The 23,307-nt window shown below is 45.7% G+C and overlaps 1 protein-coding gene across 4 annotated transcripts in view; it reads left to right on the top strand.

Annotated features, from left to right (window-relative positions):
- LOC142255423 (serine/threonine-protein kinase BRSK2) overlaps positions 1–23,307 on the top strand; it is a 253,854-nt gene that overhangs the window by 188,615 nt on the left and 41,932 nt on the right. For 3 of the 4 annotated variants that reach the window (XM_075327036.1, XM_075327035.1, XM_075327034.1), the window contains exons 8-14: positions 1,328–1,474; positions 4,623–4,654; positions 4,984–5,148; positions 10,476–10,573; positions 10,664–10,814; positions 16,515–16,575; positions 21,561–22,077. In XM_075327036.1, coding sequence (XP_075183151.1) covers positions 1,328–1,474; positions 4,623–4,654; positions 4,984–5,148; positions 10,476–10,573; positions 10,664–10,814; positions 16,515–16,575; positions 21,561–22,077 — 1,171 coding nt within the window. The remainder of the gene's footprint in view (positions 1–1,327; positions 1,475–4,622; positions 4,655–4,983; positions 5,149–10,475; positions 10,574–10,663; positions 10,815–16,514; positions 16,576–21,560; positions 22,078–23,307) is intronic. The other variant, XM_075327037.1, reaches the window with a different exon arrangement.

The following is a 23,307-nucleotide window of genomic DNA, read 5'->3' as shown; positions in this document are numbered from 1 at the left end:
AAGTATCTTATGCCATCCAGTATTTCTGCTCTGTGTAACTGCGCCTACATCACTGATTGGAAGCTTTCTGCCTATGCACAGTGTACACAGAAAGATGCTAATGGTGTGGACAGAGATATACAGATCTCAGCATTCAGAGTAGTGCTCGTTCTCCAGCAGAAATGCAATCATTTTAGCAGCAGGAGATTATCACTACAGGACTAGATATCTTGTGCCATCTAGTCTTCCTGCTCTGTGTAACTCTGCCTACATCACTGATTGGCAGCTTTCTGCCTATGCACAGTGTACACAGAAATCTGCTAATCATTGGTGGGTGCAGAGACATACAAAGCTCAGCATTCAGAGTAGTGCTCGTTCCGCAGCAGAGAAAGCAATGGTTTTATCAAAACTGCACCCAACAGACCAGTAAGTGATACATCGGTGGAATCTGCTCTCAGATTACATAGCAAAAACCTGCTGACAGATTCCCTTTTAAACATTCCCTGAAGAAGATGAATGCTGTGTAATTTACTGCAGAGACACTCAGTCAGCCATCATTAACATTTTAATTAAAATGTAGATTTCTCTAGAATAAAGGCCGCTTTACACGCTGCAATATCGTGACCGATATCGCTAGCGTGCATACCCGCCCCCATCGGTTGTGCGACATGGGCAAATCGCTGCCCGTGGCGCACAACATCGCCCAGACCCATCACACTACTTACCTGCCCTGGGACGTCGCTGTGACCGGCGAAACGCTCTTTTCTAAGAGGGCAGTTCGTTCAGCGTCACAGCGACGTCACAGCTGCATCACTGAACCACCGCCCAATAGAAGCGGAGGGACGGAGATGAGCGGGACGAACATCCCGCCCACCTCCTTCCTACCGCATTGCGGGCGAGAGGCAGGTAAGGAGAGGTTCCTCGTTCCTGCGGTGTCACACGGAGCGATGTGTGCTGCCGCAGGGACGAGGAACAACTTCGTTACTGCTGCAGCAACGATATTCGAGAATGGACCCCCATGTCACCGATGAGCGATTTTGCAAAATCGCTCAAAGGTGTCACGCGCAACGGCATCGCTTAAGCAACCGGATGTGCATCACAAATTCCGTGACCCCAACGAGATCGCTTGAGCAATGTCGCAGCGTGTAAAGCGGCCTTTTGACCTCAGATTCCAGAGATTAAGGTTTCAGATCATTTTATTCGGCTTTCTATGACCTGCATGTCCATATAGATGGCTAAGGAGGGTTGATCCTACTTCCAGATGCCTTAATTCTTGGCAGTGCATTGTGGCATCTCCAGAGTTTAGTTCTTGTTGGCCAAGTCCATGACTGCTTTTTTTTCCCTTCAGGGAGCTCTCCCATTTGATGACGACAACCTACGACAGCTCCTAGAGAAGGTAAAACGAGGGGTCTTCCATATGCCACATTTTATTCCCCCCGACTGTCAGAACCTCCTATGTGGGATGATCGAGGTGGATCCTATCAAGAGATTGACGGTGAGTAATATGGAGTGAATCAAAGGCAGTCTCTTCACCCTGACATTCATTTCAGCTGGAGACAGATATTATTAGTTCTTCAGCCTTGAGGACAGGTTTTTGGAGCTTAAATTAACTAGAATGGAGATTGTGTATTACATCATTGTGTTGTCAGGCTGCCATCAGCATCTCCATTCTCCATCATTAAAATTTAGCATAGTAAGACATGCAAAATGGGGCTACTGCCTGCAGGAGATCCAGTATCTACCTTGTGTACGAGAGGCTGCAAGTAATTGGAAAATTAACTATATCTGGCCTAAAATGAAGGAGTGCCATATTTCCCCCCAAAATAAAACTTGCACCAAAAATAAGCAGGATTTTTCTTTTTTTTTTTAATCGCTACTCCAAAAAATAAGCCCTATTTTCGGTTCATTTTGGTATCCTGAAATAGGGTTTGGGCAGCCCTTTTATGATATGCAACATTTATTGCTCTTTGTTGCCCCGTTGTGTTGCTATAAGCCCCGGAAAATTTATAGTCGCGCATCGGCTGTTAATGCAAAATGAATATTCACCCCTTCCACAGCCCATAATCCCTCCTGCCATGCTGTGCCAGTTTCAGTAATCACAGACAAAACAACGATCAAAAAAGGCGAATAAACCTTACGCTGCATGCAGAAGAGAATCCAACAGATGAGTAGTATTTAACCCTTTCACAACCAAAGACGTCCTGGTATATCCTAAACCATGTCGGGGTAATCACTGCCGGCGGTGCCGTTCCCCGCCGCCATTGAAAGCCACTTGACGTGATCACAGGGAGTCGGTGGTTGCCACGTTAGTGACGGGTCATGTGATGACTCATGTCGCTATCATGACGTAGTTCCTGTTACAGCCGGCAGAGCAGTGACTCTAACAGGAACGCTGTATTTCTGCTGATCAGAGCTGTGCAGCTCTGACCAACAGAAATGAACAAGCGATCAGACTGCTGATCCTTATAGGGGGACTAGTAAAATTAAAAAAAAGTACAAAAAAAGCTTTAAAAAACTAAAAAAAAGCTAAAAGTTCAAATCACCTTCTATTCGTCACATTGAAAATGAAATAAACTAATTAAAAAGATACACTCATTTGGTATCGCCGCATTCAGAAATGCCCGATCTATCAAAATATAAAATCAATTAATCTGATCGGTAAATGGCATAGCGGCAAAAAAATTCCAATTCAAAAAGCGAAAATTAAGTTTTTTGCTTGTTGCAAATTTTGCGCAAAATGCAATAACAGGCGATCAAAACAGCACATCTGTGCAGAAATGGAACCATTAAAAACGTCATCTCAAGATGCAAAAAATAAGCAGTCAATGAGCCCCATATCCCGAAAAATGAGTACTCCTATGGGTCGTGGAAAATGGCGCAAAAAGTGTGCCACTTTTTTTTGGACAAACTTCTGAAAGTTTTGTCACCCCTTAGATAAAAGTAAACTTATACATGTTTGGTGTCTACGAACTCGTACCAACCTGAGGCATCAAACTGACACATCAGTTTTACCATATAATGAACACTGTAAATAAAATGCCCACAAAACTGTTGTTTTTTGCAATTTTTTCCACACTTGGAATTTGTTTTGCCATTTTCCAGTACACTGTGTGGTAAAACTTTTCTTTTCATTTAAAAGTACAGCTCGTCCCACAAAAAAAAAGCCCTCATATGGCAAAATTGACAAAAAAAATAAAGAAAGTTACGGCTCTTGGAAGAAGGGGGGCAAAAAAGATGAAAATCGCTCGGTCATGAAGGGTTTAATAGGCACTACATGTTTCAGGGATGGACCATCCCCTTCCTCAGGTGCATAAGTAATCACAGAGACTTTCTTTATTTAACGCCTAATATGGTGATTTGAGTTGGCTTTAGGCAAGGAAAGGAACAAATAATTTTAAAAAATCCATTCTACCTAGGTTCAGAATTGTTTCTAAGGATCAGAGCTCCGTTTTCATATTGCAGCGCTCCAAAATCCCAGTTTTCCTTCACATAGCTAAAATAACAACATAATTAATTTATCTGCAGCCACCACTAGGGGGAGCTCACTGAACAGAAATGTATAGAGTGGCCATTGAACTATATATTGTAAATACATTTTTTGCAGTGTGCTCCTCCTGGTGGTGCCTGGAAGAATTTTATTAATAAACTCAGAAATCAATTAGAAGATATTAGGAATCCCCAGCTCTCCATCCACTTATGAGCTCAATGTACAGAAATGTATAGCGTAAACATTGAACTATATACTTTTTTTGCAGTGTGCTCCTCCTGGTGGTGCCTGGAAGAATTTTATTAATAAACTCAGAAAACAATTACAAGATATTAGGAATCCCCAGCTCTCCATCCACTTATGAGCTCAATGTACAGAAATGTATAGCGTAAACATTGAACTATATACTTTTTTGCAGTGTGTTCCTCCTGGTGGTGCCTGGAAGAATTTTATTAATAAACTCACAAAACAATTACAAGATATTAGGAATCCCCAGCTCTCCATCCACTTGTGAGCTCAATATACAGAAATGTATAGAGTAGCCATTGAAGTCTATAATGAATACATTTTTGTAGTGAGCTCCTCCTGGTGGTGGCTGAAATAATTTTATTAATGATCTCAGTCACAAGTGGATGGAGAGTTGGGGGTTCCTAATATCTTGTAATTGACTTCTGAGTAGAGGTAGGCTTGAAGTTACCAAATTCAGCTCATCCTAATATATGTGGCACCTGTAGTTCTACATTTACTTTTAGGCCAGAATCACACTTGCTAGTGCCTCGCGTGTAACTCGCGCGAGTCTCTCATGGTAGAACCCGGCTTGGCCGCACACTCCCCTGACAGGAGCAGGTCGGTTGCATGTATCTCTATGCAGCTCAGACGCTCCTGTATGCAGTGTGTGCGGCCATGCCGGGTTCTACCATGAGAGACTCGCGCGAGTTACACGCGAGGCACTGGCCTTAGATTGTCATGTGCATTTGCTTCAACCTCATCCGTGATCAGAATGGTGTCTTTATTGTGTATACCTAGTTCCTTCAGTTATCTATAAGGTGTGCACCGACATGACGAGCTGGCGCGGCGCCTCGTGTAGCGTCACACTTAGCGCTAGGATGGGTGACGTATAGCAGTATGTGTCAGTTGTATGTTTTTTCCTTTGCAGTTAGAAAACATTCAGAAGCACAGCTGGTACATGTGAGTATTTATACCATGGCAGATATCATTCTGAGTGTATGTGCTGTATTTGTAGTGCATGCAGGTGACGCGGTCATATATGACGGAAATCTCTGTATATGAACCAGCGTTCATCTGGGAAGTGCTGTCCATGACAGATAAATGTGTCTGTAAATAGGATATGCATGTAAATGAAGATTAGTGTCTGTGACAGATTGCTGTGTGTGTATATTAAGCTTACTGACAGATAGATGGTTGGCAACAGTGCGTACATATAGCACATTGACAGATGGCTGTGTACATGGAGAATTGTGTACATGCATGATGTTCAGACCTTTTTTTTAATACAGTGGGGGCAAGAATGAACCAGAACCAGAGCAGGCAGTTCCCAGGAAGGTGCAGATGGGGTCTTTGCCATCGCTGGAGGATGTGGACCCTGATGTGCTGGAAAGTATGCACTCCCTAGGCTGCTTTAGAGACCGCAACAAATTGCTGCAGGACCTCTTGTCTGAAGAGTAAGAGTCTACCTTGGTATTTCTTTATTTGCTGCTAGGCCATGTGCACACACTGCATTTTTTATGCTTTTTTTGGTGCAGATTTGTCACAAATCAGCATGCCTATCCTTATGCCAGAAAAGCCGATGAGAATTCGGAAGTGCTGTGCACATGTTGCTTATTTTTTCCTTGCAGATTTGGTGCAGAAAATAATCAGCAGCATGTATTTTGGTGTGTTGTCTCCTGCGTTTTCTCCTCCTCCTTCCTTTTATTGACATCATTCTGAAAAACACACCAAAATACATAAAAAAAAGTACCAAAAACGTGTCAAAAACACATTTTTGGTGCATTTTTCTGCCAGCAGATGCAGAAAATTTCTGCACCAAATACTCAACATGCACACATAGCCTTATACTTCTCTATATGTGTAAAGGGTGCTTTAAACACTGCGACATCGCTAGCGATCTTGTTAGCGATGTAACACCCCAGATCGCACATACGATTTGCTGAGATAGCACATGTGACCGGCGCTACAAAAAATGACCTATGTGCGATTTCGGCAAATCTTATCTGTGATCTGGCGTGTCACATCGATAACGAGATCGCTAGCGATGTCGCAGCGTGTAAAGCACCCTTTAGGCTGAGTTCATATGTCCTGTAATCATCCGTTAGAGCTGATCCTGCAGAAATCCATTGGCAAAAAAGTTCTGCAAACACAACTTTTTTTTCTGTTGTTAAAGATCCGGGGGTTTTTTAACATGGGAGTCTATGGAAAACGGATCCGTTAATGGATTGCTATTCAGTCATCCGTTACTCTTGCATTTGTAACAAATCAGTTTTTTCTTACAGGATCTGTTTCAAATGGAAGATAAATAGCGATCCGTTAACGGATCCGTTCTCCATAGACTTCCATGTTAAAAAAAATTGATCCGTCCTCCATAGACTCCCATGTTAAAAAACTGATCCGTTCTCCATAGACTCCAATGTTAAAAAAAATGGATCATGCAGACATCAGTTATGTAACAACAGAAAATAAAGTTGTGTTTGCAGAACATTTTTTCCAACTGATCTGTGCAGGATCCGATCTAACGGATGATTACTGGACATGTGAACTTAGCCTTAGTAAGTACAATTATCCACATCCTATCCTATGTCTGAAAAAGTCTGCCTTTTCCAAGAAACAGCGCCACCTGTGTTCATGGACTATTATTGCAGCTCAATCTCAATCACATTAATAGGTCAAAGCTTTGTAGACAGATTACCGGTATGTCCCGATAAAGTTGACCTTTTGATCATTACCACTTTACCTAGTCTGCTAATGTTTTTTTTATGATCCTGGAATATTGATTTATAATCCTTCGCTTTGTACAAATTTATACTTGAAAGGGTTGATCAGGATTAAAAAAAAACAAAAACGAGGCTTCCTGTTTCTGAAAAAGCATTGGATCTCTACTGATTGAGTCCGTTATTACAGCTGAGCCCCATTCATGTCAGTGGACCTGAGCTAGTATTCAACCACATTACATTGAATATTCACCATGGCAAGGTCCAAAATTGTGCACTAATTATTTGGCTAATATCTTTAAATTTCTTACATATAGATTTAAATATGTCTTTTCTCTTTATTTAAACTTGGCACCTCCTGTAATTGCCGCTGTTTTTCTGATTGTGGAACAGTTTTTCTTTTTATTCTGTGTCGCTCTGTGCCAAAGTTATGCACCCAGGAAATAAGGAAGCAAATTTTCCCTTCAGCCGACTGGGCGTGTACCACAGAACTCTTCTGTGGGTGTAGCTGTGTTTTGATTGGCCAACATCAGTACACAAAAGGCAAATGCCCCCACAAAAAAGTTCTGTGGTGTACGCCCAGTTGGGTGAAGGAAAAATGTGCACCTTTATCATCAGGAGGCATAAATTTGGAACAGAGGGGCACAGAAGAAAAATAAAAACTGTTCCAGATTCAGTGGAGCAGAGCCAATTGGAGGAGGTACACTGTATAAATTAAAAAAAATCAGGTTCTCTTTAGTATAAATACTTTAGTAAAGAGGGAGCTTACTGTATAAGAATTTTCCAGTACTAATGTGCCGCCCCTGCAGCGGTCGAACCGCTCGGATCCGGGAGTTGCTGTGGCTTGAGGGTGTCCGGACCCGGGGGCGCACGGCCACTTCAAATGTAAAGGGGGTATTTACAGGGGATAAGAGTTCGTAACGCCAGCCGTGGTTCACGGTAAGGGGAGTACCACTGCTGCCGATGGGAGTACCCGGGGAAGATGGAGTGGGGCAGCCAGATGACGCTTCCTCCACGGGTAGGGACTCTGGATGGTGGAGGTGCAGGGGAGCGTGGTGCAGGTTGGAAGCAGGGGAGGACAGAGTAATCACTCAGGCAGTGTTGGTAGTGATGTGACCGCAAAGCAGACTCTGACACAAAGATAAACCAAGTCTCTGGGTGCTGCTGCCACTTCAGGGGAGCTTGTCCAGGAGTCCGCTCCCGTTGGTATTGCTGATGGTCTGTACCTTGCCTCCATGCACTGTATTTTAGATGTTCTGTGTGACCCCTCTGCTTGAAGCTGTCGGGGTCCCGCTCCCCACTGTTAAGTAGTGAAGCTGTGCTCTCGATGGCTGACACTTGGGATTTCAGTGGGCCGCGTAAGCTGGAAAGCCCTATCCCCATTTTTGTGTTGATGCCTTCGATCTCCAAACTCTTGGGGAAAGTTCATAAAGAGACTATCCTCCACAGGTTAATTATCAGGTTGTGTGAAGCTACTCCCTGATCTAGGGTCCAGTACCCCGCCGTACTCGGTACCGGTTTGATTACTAGGTACTCCAGTGCCGCCTGTTCACCAAAACTAAGCCTGGCACCTTTCTCCAATACCCTACGACTGGGTCTCCGACTCCTTCGGTCCCAGACCACCATCCGCGACCTAGCCAAAATTCCCCAGGGAGCTCCAACTCCCAGCTCCTCACTCTTTGGGAGCTACTACTCTTCTGCCTAAGCTTTGCTCTCCACTTACTCTCTCTGACTTCCTCCCTCCCACCAGTCTGTCTGACCCCTAGGCGAGTGGCCCCTTTCCAGCTAGGGTTAAAAACTGGCTCAGTGATAGAAAACAAAGGGTGGTTATTAATGGTACGTACTCGGACTGGGTCTCGGTTCATAGTGGGGTACCACAGGGGTCAGTATTGGGCCCGCTTCTTTTCAACATATTTATTAATGACCTTGTTGGGGGCATGCGGAGTAGAATTTCAATATTTGCAGATGATACTAAACTCTGCAGGGTAATCAATACAGAGGAGGATAATTTTATATTACAGGGAGATTTATGTAAATTGGAGGATTGGGCTGAGAAGTGGCAATTGAAGTTTAATGTAGATAAATGTAAGGTCATGCACTTGGGTAGAGGAAATAACATTTATGATTATGTACTTAATTGTAGAACACTGGGTAAAACAGACACAGAAAAAGACTTGGGTGTATGGGTGGATGGTAAACTTCACTTTAGTGGACAGTGTCAGGCAGCTGCTGCCAGGGCTAATAAAATAATGGGATGTATTAAAAGAGGTAAAAGTGTTCATGAAAAAAATATAGTTCTACCTCTGTACAAGTCACTAGTGCGACCGCACTTAGAATACTGTGTACAATTCTGGTCACCGATATATAAGAAGGACATAGCTGAACTGGAGAGGGTGCAGAGAAGAGCGACCAGGATTATTAGAGGAATGGGTGGGCTGCAATACCAAGACAGGTTATTAAACTTGGGGTTATTTAGTTTTGAAAAACGAAGGCTTAGGGGGGATCTAATCACAATGTATAAATATATGAGGGGACAGTACAGAGACCTTTCCAAAGATCTCTTTACACCTAGGCCTGCGACTGGAACACGGGAGCATCCGCTACGTCTTGAGGAAAGAAGGTTTAATCATAATCACAGACGAGGATTCTTTACTGTACGAGCAGTGAGACTATGGGACTCTCATGATGTTGTAATGAGTGATTCACTACTAACATTTAAGCAGAGCCTGGATGCCTTTCTTGAAAAATTTAATATTACCAGTTATGTACAATAGATTTTATGACAGGGTGTTGATCCAGGGAACTAATCTGATTGCCGGATGTGGAGTCAGGAAGGAATTTTTTTCCCTATTGGAGCTTGTTTGCCACATTGTTTTTTTTTTGTTTTTTTTTGCCTTCCTCTGGATCAACATGTTAGGCTACGGGTTGAACTAGATGGACTTAGGCCGGCTTTGCACATTACGACATCGCATTCCGATGCTGTGATGTCGAGTGCGATAGTCCCCGCCCCCGTCGTCTGTGCGATATCTTGTGATAGCTGTCGTAGCGAACATTATCGATATGGCAGCTTCACATGCACTCACCTGTCCTGCGACGTTGCTCTGGCCGGCAAACTGCCTCCTTCCTAAGGGGGAGGGCCGTGCAGCATCACAGCGATGTCACACGGCAGGCGTCCAGTAGCAACGGAGGGGCGGAGATGAGCGGGACGTAAACATCCCGCCCACCTCCTTCCTTCTCATAGCAGCCGGGACGCAGGTAAGGAGATGTTCCTTGCTCCTGCGGCTTCATACACAGCGATGTGTGCTGCCGCAGGAACGAGGAACAACATCGTACCTGTCGCTGCATCGGCATTATGGAAATGTTGGAGACTACACCGATGATACGATAACAACGCTTTTGCGCTCGTTTATCGTATCAAAAAGGTTTTACACACTACGACATTGCTAGTGACGCCGGATGTGCGTCACTTTTGATTTGACCCCACCGACATCGCACCTGCGATGTTGTAGTGTGCAAAGCCGGCCTTAGAGTCTCCCTTCAACCTTAAAAAACTATGATACCACCCACTGGTGTACCTGACAGGGTGTGGTGTAAGGTGTGACTAGGATTTGCAGGCTGATGGAGTAATACCAAAAGTTAGGATCCCGGAACCATAGAGGGTTGAGTCTTGCACCAGAAGAAGAAGAAGTGCAGTACTCTGTGACACCCTGACTAGTTCAGGGGCGTCACACTAAGACACCTTGTATCCCCATCAATCTACTGTTACCAACTCCGGCAGAGGCCGAGTGTGAACTGTGAACAGAGCAAAACTGAACAGTGACAGAGAGTTGACATACCATATTGACGGTGAAGTATGATTTTACCACTTAGGAGTTGGTACAAGGAAAAGAAGCCATTTAACCATGAATGTTAATTCATATGCAAATCTATGGCCACTCTAACTCTTATAGGTCTGATAGAATAAAAGATTTAATTATAGTGAAAAGACTGAAATCAGCACATTCTTCTTCTAACTAGAGACAAGAGCTGAACTTTGTGCAAACCTCTTCTTGTTTAATATTCAGAGAGAACCAGGAGAAGATGATTTATTTCTTGTTATTGGATCGTAAGGAGAGGTATCCCAGCCAAGAAGATGAAGATCTTCCTCCAAGAGCAGACATCGGTAAAGTATCTGTTCTCTATTCCTAGAACCTAGCAGACTTTTTAATTTATTCAAGTTCTATTTCTTGATTATTACTGCAATTTTTTATAGACCCACCTAGAAAAAGAGTCGACTCTCCGATGTTGACTCGTCATGGGAAGAGAAGGCCAGAGAGAAAATCTATGGAGGTGCTTAGTGGGACAGATGGCGGCTCACCAGTACCTGCACGAAGAGCTATTGAGATGGCACAGCATGGCCAGAGGTAAATCTCATCACTAGTCACTAGTTTTACATGCCACGATGACAATTGCTATTCAACCCGACCTTCCCATACACATGGCCAAGCTAGCATCTGTTCTCAGTGGAAATTGGGAGTAAGGCTCAGGATTTGGCGGGACCAACATTTATCTAATTTGTATGGCCACCTTAAAGAGCTAAATCACATTTATTGCTTACCCACAGGATAAATATATGATCGCCTGAGATCTGTCCGCTTTGATCCCTTCTTTTATCAGAAGAGGGGTCCCAATTTGCCTTATGTGAATAGAGCGGTAGTGAGCATGTGTGACCACTGCTTCATTCAGTGCTGCACATGCTCACTACTGCTCCATTCAAGGGATACTAAGGGATCTTGTCGTAGGTGGGGGTTCTGTTGGTCAGAACCCCCCCCCACCACCTCCCCCCCGCAGTCATATTTCTCACATATCCTTTGAATAAGTGATATTATCATGATGTGACTGTAGGAAAGTGAGGGACAGGTGCGCCTATGCTGTCCTTCATGCTACGGATCCCTAGGCTATCCCTAACCTCAGGATTGCCCTTAATGGTGGAGATGCCTGAGTCACGTACCTGGCTATGGTCCTCATCAGAACTAATCTGATTTCCTCCTCCAACCAGGGAAAGAATGGGTAGGAGTGAAATGGAAATACAGATGAAGACAGACAGGGGAAAACCAAATCTTGGACACACTGCAAACACACAGGAGCAAACAATGAGAGACTCTGGAGAAAAGCAAGAGCAGGAAATTAGTGTACCGCCCCGCGGCCTCGACTGCGGCCGCCGAGACACTCGGATCCGTGCTCGAGTTCTACGGGTGGTGGCTCGAGCTTCTCACGGACCCGGGGGTCACGTCGCTCTGCAAGGGGGTTGGCGTTAGACACGGGGGATGCGGGTATTTGGTTTTGGGAGGATTGTTCGTGACGTCACCCACGGGTTGTGGTGATGGTGGACACCACCGCTGTGGTGAAGGTACGGGGACTCCCGGGAGCGGTGTAGTGGCACAGCTAGGTGTTGACCCCTCGGTGGGTAGGGGATGTTGGTCCCGGGGCCCGGTCGGTCTGTGGGCAGGGGTGCAGGGCGCAGTGTTGCGGTGCAACGCATGCGGTGCCTGATGGCACTTTTGTACTCACGATTAAACCACACAGAGTCACTGGTAAATCAAACGGAGGAATGAACGGGGCCCGCAGCCGGCTGCAGCTTCCTAGTCGGGTTGGCAATGTCCGCCTTTCTCCTGCACCTGTGTTTGTAGTGTGACCACTATGCCTGGGCACTGGTAGTCTGCTCCCCGGCGTGTATGTGTCGTAGGAGCCCCTGTTGCCCGCAGACGCTGGCTCTTGGATCTCTGGCCTCTGGCGGTGGCTACTATCCGGATGGGTTGGGCTGTTGCCTTCAATCGGGACTTTGGTGGGAATGAACCCCTGAGGTCCAGACCGCAATCAGTTAATCTGACTATGGTGATGACATATAGCCTAGTCGGGGTCTGAATACCCTGCCTGGTGCTCCGGTATCCAGTTAGCTCCCCGGTTCGGTTCCGGCGGGCCACTACCCTGTCCCGGTCCCTTACGGTTCCGCTGGTCATATTCCCGGTCTTCTGCAGACGGCCACTGCCGTCTGCCTGCCTGACTGTTCCACTCCACTACTTTGTACTGCACTTGACTGTTTGAACTGTCTACTGTCTTCCTGCCTCAGGCCAGCAGACTCCTCAGGGGGGTGTCTTTCCACCTGACTCCGCCCACCTGGTGGGCCTGTTTAACACTGAGGGAGGTAATCAGGTCTTTGTGGTTGACTGGTGGTACCTTTCTAGTGTGGGGGTGACTGTGGTGAATGTTGTGACCTGTGACCCCTGGGGTCCAGGGCGTCACATTCCCCCTTGGTTGAATGCAGACCGTCCATGGGCTGCCCGTCCACACCGGTTTTTCTTTTTCTGAAAAGATAAATAACAAGTAAAAAATTCGAAAGCATTTTTTCATTTCTTCCCTTGTGGGAGGCACATCACTTCAACCGTTGCAAACGGGAAAACATTTTTAATAACATTACGGGAACGGGTCCATTCGCTTTCCCACCCAAGCAAACTGAACCTTGATGCTGCCCCTAAGAAACAGGCAGCACCCCTTTTCCCCAGTCCGGAAACAGGAACCTGGCCCAGGCCACCCAAGCGGGAACGGGTACGGTAATACGAACCCGGCAGTCACTCAGAGGTCCCACGTCCAAGGGGACCCCTGACCCGGAGGATGGTCACCAGTCCTGATGGTGACCGGACCCCAGCCTGCTCTGCTGCGGGTCCTTTCTCCAACCAACCAGCCTCTCCGGGGACTGGCAATTGCGGGAAGGGGCAGTTGGGCACTATTTACAAACCCAATAGTTTTTGGGTGTCTTGCGAGTTCTCAGCCTTGTCTTTGTGGGGGAGAAAGGGGACAACATCAGTCCCAACGGGGACGGGCACTTCAGCAGCCAACGGGCTACCACCAACACTTTAGGTCCCAACTGGGACTGTCACTTTCGACAACGGGAGTCCGCTGCCTTACTTGAGGTCACCGTCCTCGTACTCCTCTTCCAGCTCCACATCGGGGCTGTATGGCGGGGGAGGGGGCTGGGGCCGCCCATGAAAGCTGCGGCTCGCCCTCCTTCTGACATCAAGGGCGAACCAGCCCCTCTCCCCGCAGTGGCGGGTGTAGGTGACCAGCTCCCCAGCCTTCAGGTCACGATCCGGGTGACCCAGGGGCAAGTGATGGTACACGTCCCTCCTGGAGAAAAAGACTTCAGCCTCCAGGCCCGATTCGTAAATAAACCCCCATCCACGCCGAGGGCAAAACTGCCGGACCTGGGCCTCGTAGGTCTGACCCCGCAGTTGGTATGTTGCATTCCGGAGGTTCTCTTTTTCACGGATGGTGCGGGCCAGTACCGCGGCCTTTTCCTTTTCACGAGCCTCAATCTCCCGGCCAGTCTGGTTCAGCTGCCGCTCCCAGAATGGGGCTTCCACACGCTCCTTCTGCGCGGGGGTCGGGCCCAGTCGGCGCTCCCCGATGCTGGCTACGGCCGGCACCATCTGTGTTGGGGAGCCCCGCTGTGTCGCGGCCTGTCTTGCTGCCTTGCAGCGACAACCCTCCGCTGCCTCAGCCGAGGCCTGGAGCTTGGGAGCGGCCAGCCTTACGTTCCGGTCAGCGTCCATCATCCTGCTGGCCAGGCAGACTGCCGGGGCCTCTTCAGGCGTGGTCACTTTCAGGACCAGCGGTTCCTCACGGGGAACAGGCACCTTCCAGGGCAACGGGATTGGTGCCGACCGGGCAAGCGGCCGTTCGTGGGCCGCATCCACAGGCCTATCCTCGCGGGCAGGTACGGTGAAACCCGCTGCCGGTGTCGGGGGCAACGGACCGATCGGCGGGGCAGCGGTGACCGGCGCGCGGTGTGGGGGATGCAGCAGGGTGAGCGGGCACAGATCGGGCCCCTCGGCAGCAGTAGCCGTTCCCTCTGGGACATGGGTCGCCTACCCGCTCCTCCAACACCGCCTCCTCCTCATGTGCCTGCACAGCCGCAGCTACCTCCTACATCTCAGCCACCCACCCTTCCACGAGGAGCTGAACTTGGGCCTGTAGATGGCGACTCATCTGCGCCGTCTGGGCTTCCACCCACGCCGCGGTTCCGGGCGTGGGCTCCGGGGCTTCGGGCTTGCCGGACGGGGCGGACATGTCTCTTGCTCGGGATCCAGGAACAAGACGGGTGCAGAGTCCTGGCATCCCTGCTTCTTATCCCCGGGATCACATGAGGCCAGCTCCTCGCCCGCCCCCCCTTGGTTTTTCCTCAGCACTTCTCTCGTTGGGGGCGGGGCTTCACTTTCGTGCCTTTACTGCTCGGGGAAGACGACTCGAGCGGGAAACCTTCGCACCCAAGAAGGCGGACCTTCGGATTTGTCAGTGGGACGCCGCTGACGGGGATCACAAGGCGCACTTCTACCGGTAAGTAGACTGGTTCTATCCCATTCGTGACGCCAGAAGAGTCGATGTGTACCGCCCCGCGGCCTCGGCTGCGGCCGCCGAGCCGCTCAGATCCGTGCTCGCGTTCTACGCGCGGTGGCTCGAGCCTCTCACGGACCCGGGGGTCACGTCGCTCTGCAAGGGGGTTGGCGTTACACACGGGGGATGCGGGTATTTGGTCTTGGGATGATTGTTCGTGACGCCACCCACGGGTTGTGGTGATGGTGGACACCACCACTGCGGTGAAGGTACGGGGACTCCCGGGAGCGGTGTAGTGGCACAGCAAGGTGTTGACCCCTCCGTGGGTAGGGGATGTTGGTCCCGGGGCCCGGTCAGGCTGTGGGCAGGGGTGCAGGGCGCAGTGTTGCGGTGCAGCGCGGTGCGTTGCCTGATGGCACTGTTGTACTCACGATTAAACCACACAGACTCACTGGTAAACCAAACGGAGGAATGAACGGGACCCGCAGCCGGCTGCAGCTTCCTAGTCGGGTTGGCAATGTCTGCCTTTCTCCTGAACCTGTGTTTGTAGTGTGACCACTGTGCCTGGGCACTGGTAGTCCGCTCCCAGGCGTGTATATGTCGTAGGAGCCCCTGTTGCCTGCAGACGCTGGTCCTTGGATCTCTGGCCTCTGGCAGTAGCTACTGTCCGGACGGGTTGGGCTGTTTCCTTCAATCGGGACTTTGGTGGGAATGAACCCCTGAGGTCCAGACCGCAATCAGTTAATCTGACTATGGTGGTGGCACATAGCCTAGTCAGGGTCTGAGTACCCTGCCTGGTGCTCCGGTATCCAGTTAGCTCCCCGGTTCGGTTCCGGCGGGCCACTACCCTGTCCCGGTCCCTTACGGTTCCACTGGTCGTATTCCCGGTCTCCTGCAGGCAGCCACTGCCGTCTGCCTGCCTGACTGTTCCACTCCACTACTCTGTACTGCACTCGACTGTTTGAACTGTCTACTGTCTTCCTGCCTCAGGCCAGCAGACTCCTTGGGGGGATGTCTTTCCGCCTGACTCCGCCCACCTGGTGTGCCTGTCTAACACTGAGGGAGGCAATCAGGTCTTTGTGGTTGACTGGTGGTACCTTTCTAGTGTGGGCGTGTATGTGGTGAGTGTTGTGACCTGTGACCCCTGTGGTCCAGGGCGTCACATTAGCAACAAAAAAGAGAACAAGGTTAACTCCACACTGCAACAAATACTAGAATAACCAGGTAGTGTAATCATAACACCTCACCAGACTAGCTAAGATAAACTATAGCTGCCACAGAAGGAAAAATCTTGCCAGCATATTTAGGAAGAGAGCGAATGTGATCGGCTCGCACACAACATATGATCAAAGGAGACTCATAGGCAGACCAACAGAGATTAATTCTTGCTGGCCTGCCAATGAACAACCAATCTGTTGGTGAACGCCGAGGTCACCCTGCGCTGATTACAGACCTCAGAGAAGTTATCAGGTGGAGTGTCATAATCCGTAGTCTGAACAGAACCCGACGCCGCCTCGACAGTCAGCGATGTTTGTAAAAACCTCCATGTGACAGTTATGTTGTTCACGGTACAGCCTCCTTACTAGATTAGATAGAGGTTATAGACTTCTGAAGGCAATTACCGGTAACTTACTCCTAGTGAAGAAGAAAAACTTTGAAAAATACATTCTGTGTTAAATCCAAGTAGCAATGGATGAAAAATGTCACATGAGATGTTCTCTTGGTATCTTCAGGTCGCGATCTATCAGTGGTGCTTCTTCAGGACTTTCCACCAGCCCCATCAGCAGTCCCAGGGTAAGTGATCCTTTCTCCATTCCTTTGCCAATTACTCTTCCCTTGACGTCTCCCACCTTTACCCCTCCTTTAATATCCGAGGCTGTGATTCCACATAAAACTATTCTTTCATATAACTGCAGAATCACTATTACTTGCTGATATGGGAGGCATTCTTTTGTTAACCCGTGTTTGTGCCAGTCATCCTAAATACATGCCTTTGATGTAATATGTATGTATAACGCTATATCTTATGTATACAGTGTGCACACAAATGCTGCATGAGTTATTGAGCTGAATAATCATAAAAGGTGTAATTCTATATACAAAACTTACATAGACCTGAATGAAATAATAACATCAAACCGTATCATCACATATCTATATAGAAATGTAAAAAGAAGATAACCAAAATCTACCAAATATGTGACATTGGACCTATTTTAAGCAGGTTTTTAATACTTTTAGTTAGTAAATTCTTATTTTATCCATAGAAAAATGACTAACTCATAACTCAGTAACTCAAGGCAAAGCCACATGTTGGGTGTCCTGGTGCAATATCTGTGTGACATGGATAATGGCAGAAAGTGGTTGATATGAACACTAGCTGGGCACCTCTCTATTTAGCCTAGGGCTTCCATGGTGACTTTTACTGCCCTACTAGAGCATTATTGCTACCCGTGTATGGCCTCAAAAGGTACAAGATACTTACAAACTTGGAAAGTATCACAAAAAAGCAAAATAGAGGCAAAAAGCAATATATTATAAAAACATACTCTTTATTAAACAATATTAGTGTATATATATATAATATATATATATATATATATATACATACTGTACATACATACATACATATATGTGTGTGTGTGTATATATATATGTATATATGTGTTTGTGTATGTATATATGTATATATATACACTGCATACAGTCAGGGCCAGAAATATTTGGACAGTGACACAAGTTTTGTTATTTTAGCTGTTTACAAAAACATGTTCAGAAATACAATTATATATATAATATGGGCTGAAAGTGCACACTCCCAGCTGCAATATGAGAGTTTTCACATCCAAATCGGAGAAAGGGTTTAGGAATCATAGCTCTGTAATGCATAGCCTCCTCTTTTTCAAGGGACCAAAAGTAATTGGACAAGGAACTCTAAGGGCTGCAATTAACTCTGAAGGCGTCTCCCTCGTTAACCTGTAATCAATGAAGTAGTTAAAAGGTCTGGGGTTGATTACAGGTGTGTGGTTTTGCATTTGGAAGCTGTTGCTGTGACCAGACAACATGCGGTCTAAGGAACTCTCAATTGAGGTGAAGCAGAATATCCTGAGGCTGAAAAAAAAGAAAAAATCCATCAGAGAGATAGCAGACATGCTTGGAGTAGCAAAATCAACAGTCGGGTACATTCTGAGAAAAAAGGAATTGACTGGTGAGCTTGGGAACTCAAAAAGGCCTGGGCGTCCACGGATGACAACAGTGGTGGATGATCGCCGCATACTTTCTTTGGTGAAGAAGAACCCGTTCACAACATCAACTGAAGTCCAGAACTCTCTCAGTGAAGTAGGTGTATCTGTCTCTAAGTCAACAGTAAAGAGAAGACTCCATGAAAGTAAATACAAAGGGTTCACATCTAGATGCAAACCATTCATCAATTCCAAAAATAGACAGGCCAGAGTTAAATTTGCTGAAAAACACCTCATGAAGCCAGCTCAGTTCTGGAATATTCTATGGACAGATGAGACAAAGATCAACCTGTACCAGAATGATGGGAAGAAAAAAGTTTGGAGAAGAAAGGGAACGGCACATGATCCAAGGCACACCACATCCTCTGTAAAACATGGTGGAGGCAACGTGATGGCATGGGCATGCATGGCTTTCAATGGCACTGGGTCACTTGTTTTTATTGATGACATAACAGCAGACAAGAGTAGCCGGATGAATTCTGAAGTGTACCGGTATATACTTTCAGCCCTGATTCAGCCAAATGCCGCAAAGTTGATCGGACGGCGCTTCATAGTACAGATGGACAATGACCCCAAGCATACAGCCAAAGCTACCCAGGAGTTCATGAGTGCAAAAAAGTGGAACATTCTGCAATGGCCAAGTCAATCACCAGATCTTAACCCAATTGAGCATGCATTTCACTTGCTCAAATCCAGACTTAAGACGGAAAGACCCACAAACAAGCAAGACCTGAAGGCTGCGGCTGTAACGGCCTGGCAAAGCATTAAGAAGGAGGAAATCCAGCGTTTGGTGATGTCCATGGGTTCCAGACTTAAGGCAGTGATTGCCTCCAAAGGATTCGCAACAAAATATTGAAAATAAAAATATTTTGTTTGGGTTTGGTTTATTTGTCCAATTACTTTTGACCTCCTAAAATGTGGAGTGTTTGTAAAGAAATGTGTACAATTCCTACAATTTCTATCAGATATTTTTGTTCAAACCTTTAAATTAAACGTTACAATCTGCACTTGAATTCTGTTGTAGAGGTTTCATTTCAAATCCAATGTGGTGGCATGCAGAGCCCAACTCGCGAAAATTGTGTCACTGTCCAAATATTTCTGGACCTAACTGTATATATATATATATATATGTGTAGAATATTAAGAATGAAAGGTGGATAGGCTAAATTGGCTAGACAGGTTGGAGATGGCTATCCCAGAAATACAGAAGAATGGAGGAAGGAGGAAAAGGTGTAATAAATAGAACATCACTAAAGATACAGTAGAATAAATGATCAAATACTAATAGGTGTATGTCTAACTAGAAAAGTTGAAAGAAAAGATGATTGGTAGCATCAGGAAAAAAATACTTTATTCATAAACATTACCTAATGACATAATGTCAAAGTAATAGACCACATCCAACAGACTCTTCATATGCGTTTCGCTGATAATACAGCTTCATCAGGAGGTGGGAATTATTAAAAACCAGAGACACATATACTGTAGTCCTAGACATATCTGATCACATCCTCAGCAACATATGATGCATATCCAGCTTGATGCAATTTTGGATGATGGCGACGCACAAGACCTGAGAACTCAGCTGACGCACGCATCTTATGTTTAACGGAGGCACACACGCACTTTGAATACAAAATATTCTGACTGTCACTCTGCTTGTCATTGTTAGAAACACTATGGGAGCATGCAAGTGGCAGCAATACCATAATTTTACCAGGAATTGCAGTCAACCAGAAGTCCCCACAGTGACCTAGCCTTGAAATTACGGCACAGTTTACATAGCAATCTGGTCTTGTATAGCACTTTTTATCCCCTAGAGACATTGTCCCATAACATAGCATCTAATATAACATACCCAATGTTTTTATCACACGGATTCCTGAGCAAAACCTCCTTTTGCCTTTTTATAAAATCAAGGGTGTGCGGAGATACAGTATGAGCCCATTGCAATCTATAACATGGATTTCTATGGTAGTCATTTGGCCATACACTTCAAGGTTTACAATACCTGGCGCCTGTCCCACCGTTTCATCGTCACTAATCACTTGTGACTATATATCAAGGCATTTTTTATTTTAAGTGATTTTTTTTCTTTAATCTATATCATACCCATTTGGAGTCAAGTCAGCCAAATACTCAAATTGTCTCTGACAATTACGATATATTATATTATTACATAGTATTCCACTTTCCACTGTATTCAGGGTGCCTAGCTAGTAGTCATGTCTGTATAAATTAAAAATATCCATGTTTCTGATTTTTATATGTTACTGTTTTAATTGCTCTCTATGTAATTCAGCACATGCTTCCATTATAACATCACATCTATGCATTGCCGCATAAGCTTAGTAATCCTCATTACTTATTTCTCTAGATACTCCCAGTCATATTTACCAGTTACAAATGTAGCAGTGCCAGAGGTCATATTTTCTCTATGTATGATATGTACCACATTTGTTGTGAGGAAGATGCATAATTTGGGGAAAAAAAAGTAATTCAAATAATTAAAATAAATTAATCCTTTATGGCTTAAAGGTTATAGACAATTGCAAATTTAGCAGCTTTCTCAAAAATGTATTCCTATTATTTTACTTGTGTAGAGTCTGTGTAACTCCTTCACATAGCTGGTTGTCCTATTGCTTCTGGCATAAATCTGACACCATACTCCTTTATGTGCCAGCCTTTTGCTTAAACCCTCAGTTCATACCATGGATTAAAACCCAGTAGGTAGTTTCACAACAGAAACTGTAGCTGTAGTTATTGCATTAATGTTTTAGACCTGCAACAGTTTTACATACACAGTAGACCATTAAGTGGGGCTAATCCTTAGAGTTTTAGACTGCCCTGCCTCTTGTGTGAAAGAGTTTTTACCAACTTTTAATGCATATTCCTTCTAAATATACCAGTGTCAGTAGGTGGGAATAAAATCCTTTATTTAGCAAATACCTGTATGGAGGATTACTAATATTATCCATATGTGTGATTATCCTGTAACCACGTGGCAGGTTCTGTGGCTTTCTCTTTGCTGCGGGACTGCTCTCTCGCTTTGGCAGGTTTTGGGGTGCTGCTTCTAACATGCATGTCTTTTTTTCTTTTCTTCATTCTCATTTTGGCTGCTGTCATTCCTTCCATTGACCCTTTGTACCCCTATTTGACAAATTATTGTTCCTCCTCCCATGGCTGCTTTGCTTTAATGTCTCTATTTGTGGCCCTCTAAATCTATCAATCTGCGTCTTCTTCCCTGTTGCTTTCAAATTCTCGTTCTTTTCCCTTCTTGCTTCTGTTTCTCCCCTTGATAAATGTCTGTACTTATTTTCCCATTATTTTTCATGTTTCACTTCTCTCTCCTGCTGTTCGTCCTTTATCTCCTCTTCATATTACGCTCTTATTTACGTGCCCATATCTTTATGACTGTGTTTCTGCTTCTTTCAATGTCCTGTATTTCTTTGTGGGTTCTTTGGCATGCTTTGTTCTTGTGTGCCTTCCTCTCTTGGCTTTTACCTCTTGCCTTCCTTACTACGTTTTCTCTCACAGCCGATTAGGAGGTTTTTTGCCCTTCCTCAGTCCTCTACCCCATCTTCTTCCCCTCATACCACACCGACCTCTGACTCTTCAGGACATAATGATTGCAACCTTACTCATCCCAAAACCCACACCTTCCCACCCAAGCCCAGAACTTCAGAGAAGCCCCTTCAGACAACTCGTTCCAATCCCCTTCCTGCGTCAAATAACTCTAGTGTCCCATCAAGGGCTCCAAACTCTCCTGCTGGGCATAATGCTTGCAGAACATCAAACAAATTGCCAGCATCTGATCTGGCCCCAAAATCTGTGCCCCTTATACAGGTTACCCCTCATCCGTCACCCCGTGGCAGCCCCCTCCCTACTCCCAAGGGAACGCCTGTACATACACCCAAGGAAAGTCCAGCGGGCACCCCTTCCCCTACCCCTCCATCCAGCCCAAGTATTGGTGGAATGCCTTGGAGGACAAGACTGAATTCAATCAAGAACAATTTCCTGGGGTCACCGAGGTTCCATCGCCGCAAACTTCAAGGTGAGAAATGCATGCAAACAATGGGTGACTGATGGAAAATCAAGCCTTTAGAATTTGGGATACTGGGATATTGAAAGTGTTATGGTAGAGTCGTGAATCTAAGCAGTCGATTTAGTTGCCCCTGTGCATGCCGATTACATTGAGGGCAATTGCTCTCTGACAAACAAACTTATGGTTTTCCCAGATAAAGGAATCGCATGTAATTTTGGACTCAAAGTGACACTTTTTTATTATTATATAGGAAGACATTAAAGGGTTATTACCACATCAGTCATTCATGGCTGAGATTGGATTATCTATACTAACAAGCAAAAGTCTAACAATGTTTTGGATTTTTGACTCTCAGGCTCCATATCTCAACATCCACTACAGCTTTGAGCATGAGACTACCTTCATTTTGTAGACAATCATCTTGGCTATCTCATACATAAATTTGACTTGCAACTATTTAGTATATTATTAGTTATGCAGATTCTTGCCATGTCACTGCATTGTTACTGTTTTGCTCATGGAGGTAGAAAAACATTTTTTCTTTTTGTATGCTACAAATTACAACCGATTCTCACATTCGCTAATAGTTCAGTGGGTTATTAGGTTGATTCACAAGCAAAAGGTCACTGGTTCGAATTGAGGAGCAGTCATGATGGAGATTTCCCAAGTATAGAGAAACAGCATCATCCAGGTCATCGATAGCGGTCTCTCGGCCAAGAAAATTGACAAACTGCATCATGTGAGGCCATGACAATTGGAAGAATACAAAATAAAGTCCGTACATTCATTCAAAAGCCAAGAAGTGGACGTCCGGGCAAAATATCGGAGTCAACAAGTCGGCTCATCACAAGGTCTATCAATTCTGGTGCGACAAACACGGCAGTGGAGGCGGCTGATATGCTTCATAATAGTGAGATCAGGAGTACCATGCAAGACACACAACAGAAGTCTGGAATGGTGTCCTGAACAAAAGTGAGGAAGCCTCGACTTTAATATCGTCATAATAAGCGTTGTCTAGAGTTTGCAACAAATTACAAAAAATTATCAGTAGAATATTGGAAACGGGTGATTTGGAGCAATGAGATGAAAGTCAATAGACTAGGGTCTGATGGGTGCAAATGGGTCTGGAAGAAACAAGGGAAAGAGGGGCCAACAGATTGGGAAATTGAAGGAACTGTCAAGTTCAGTGGAGAAAACCTGATGATATGGGGTTGTTTCTCAGCCAAAAGCGTTGGAGAC

The sequence above is a fragment of the Anomaloglossus baeobatrachus genome, chromosome 10 (genome assembly GCF_048569485.1).
Source record: "Anomaloglossus baeobatrachus isolate aAnoBae1 chromosome 10, aAnoBae1.hap1, whole genome shotgun sequence".
Classification (NCBI taxonomy): Eukaryota; Metazoa; Chordata; class Amphibia; order Anura; family Aromobatidae; genus Anomaloglossus; species Anomaloglossus baeobatrachus.
The sequence above is the reverse complement of the archived record's forward strand: the minus strand, read 5'-3'. Positions and strand labels throughout refer to the sequence as shown.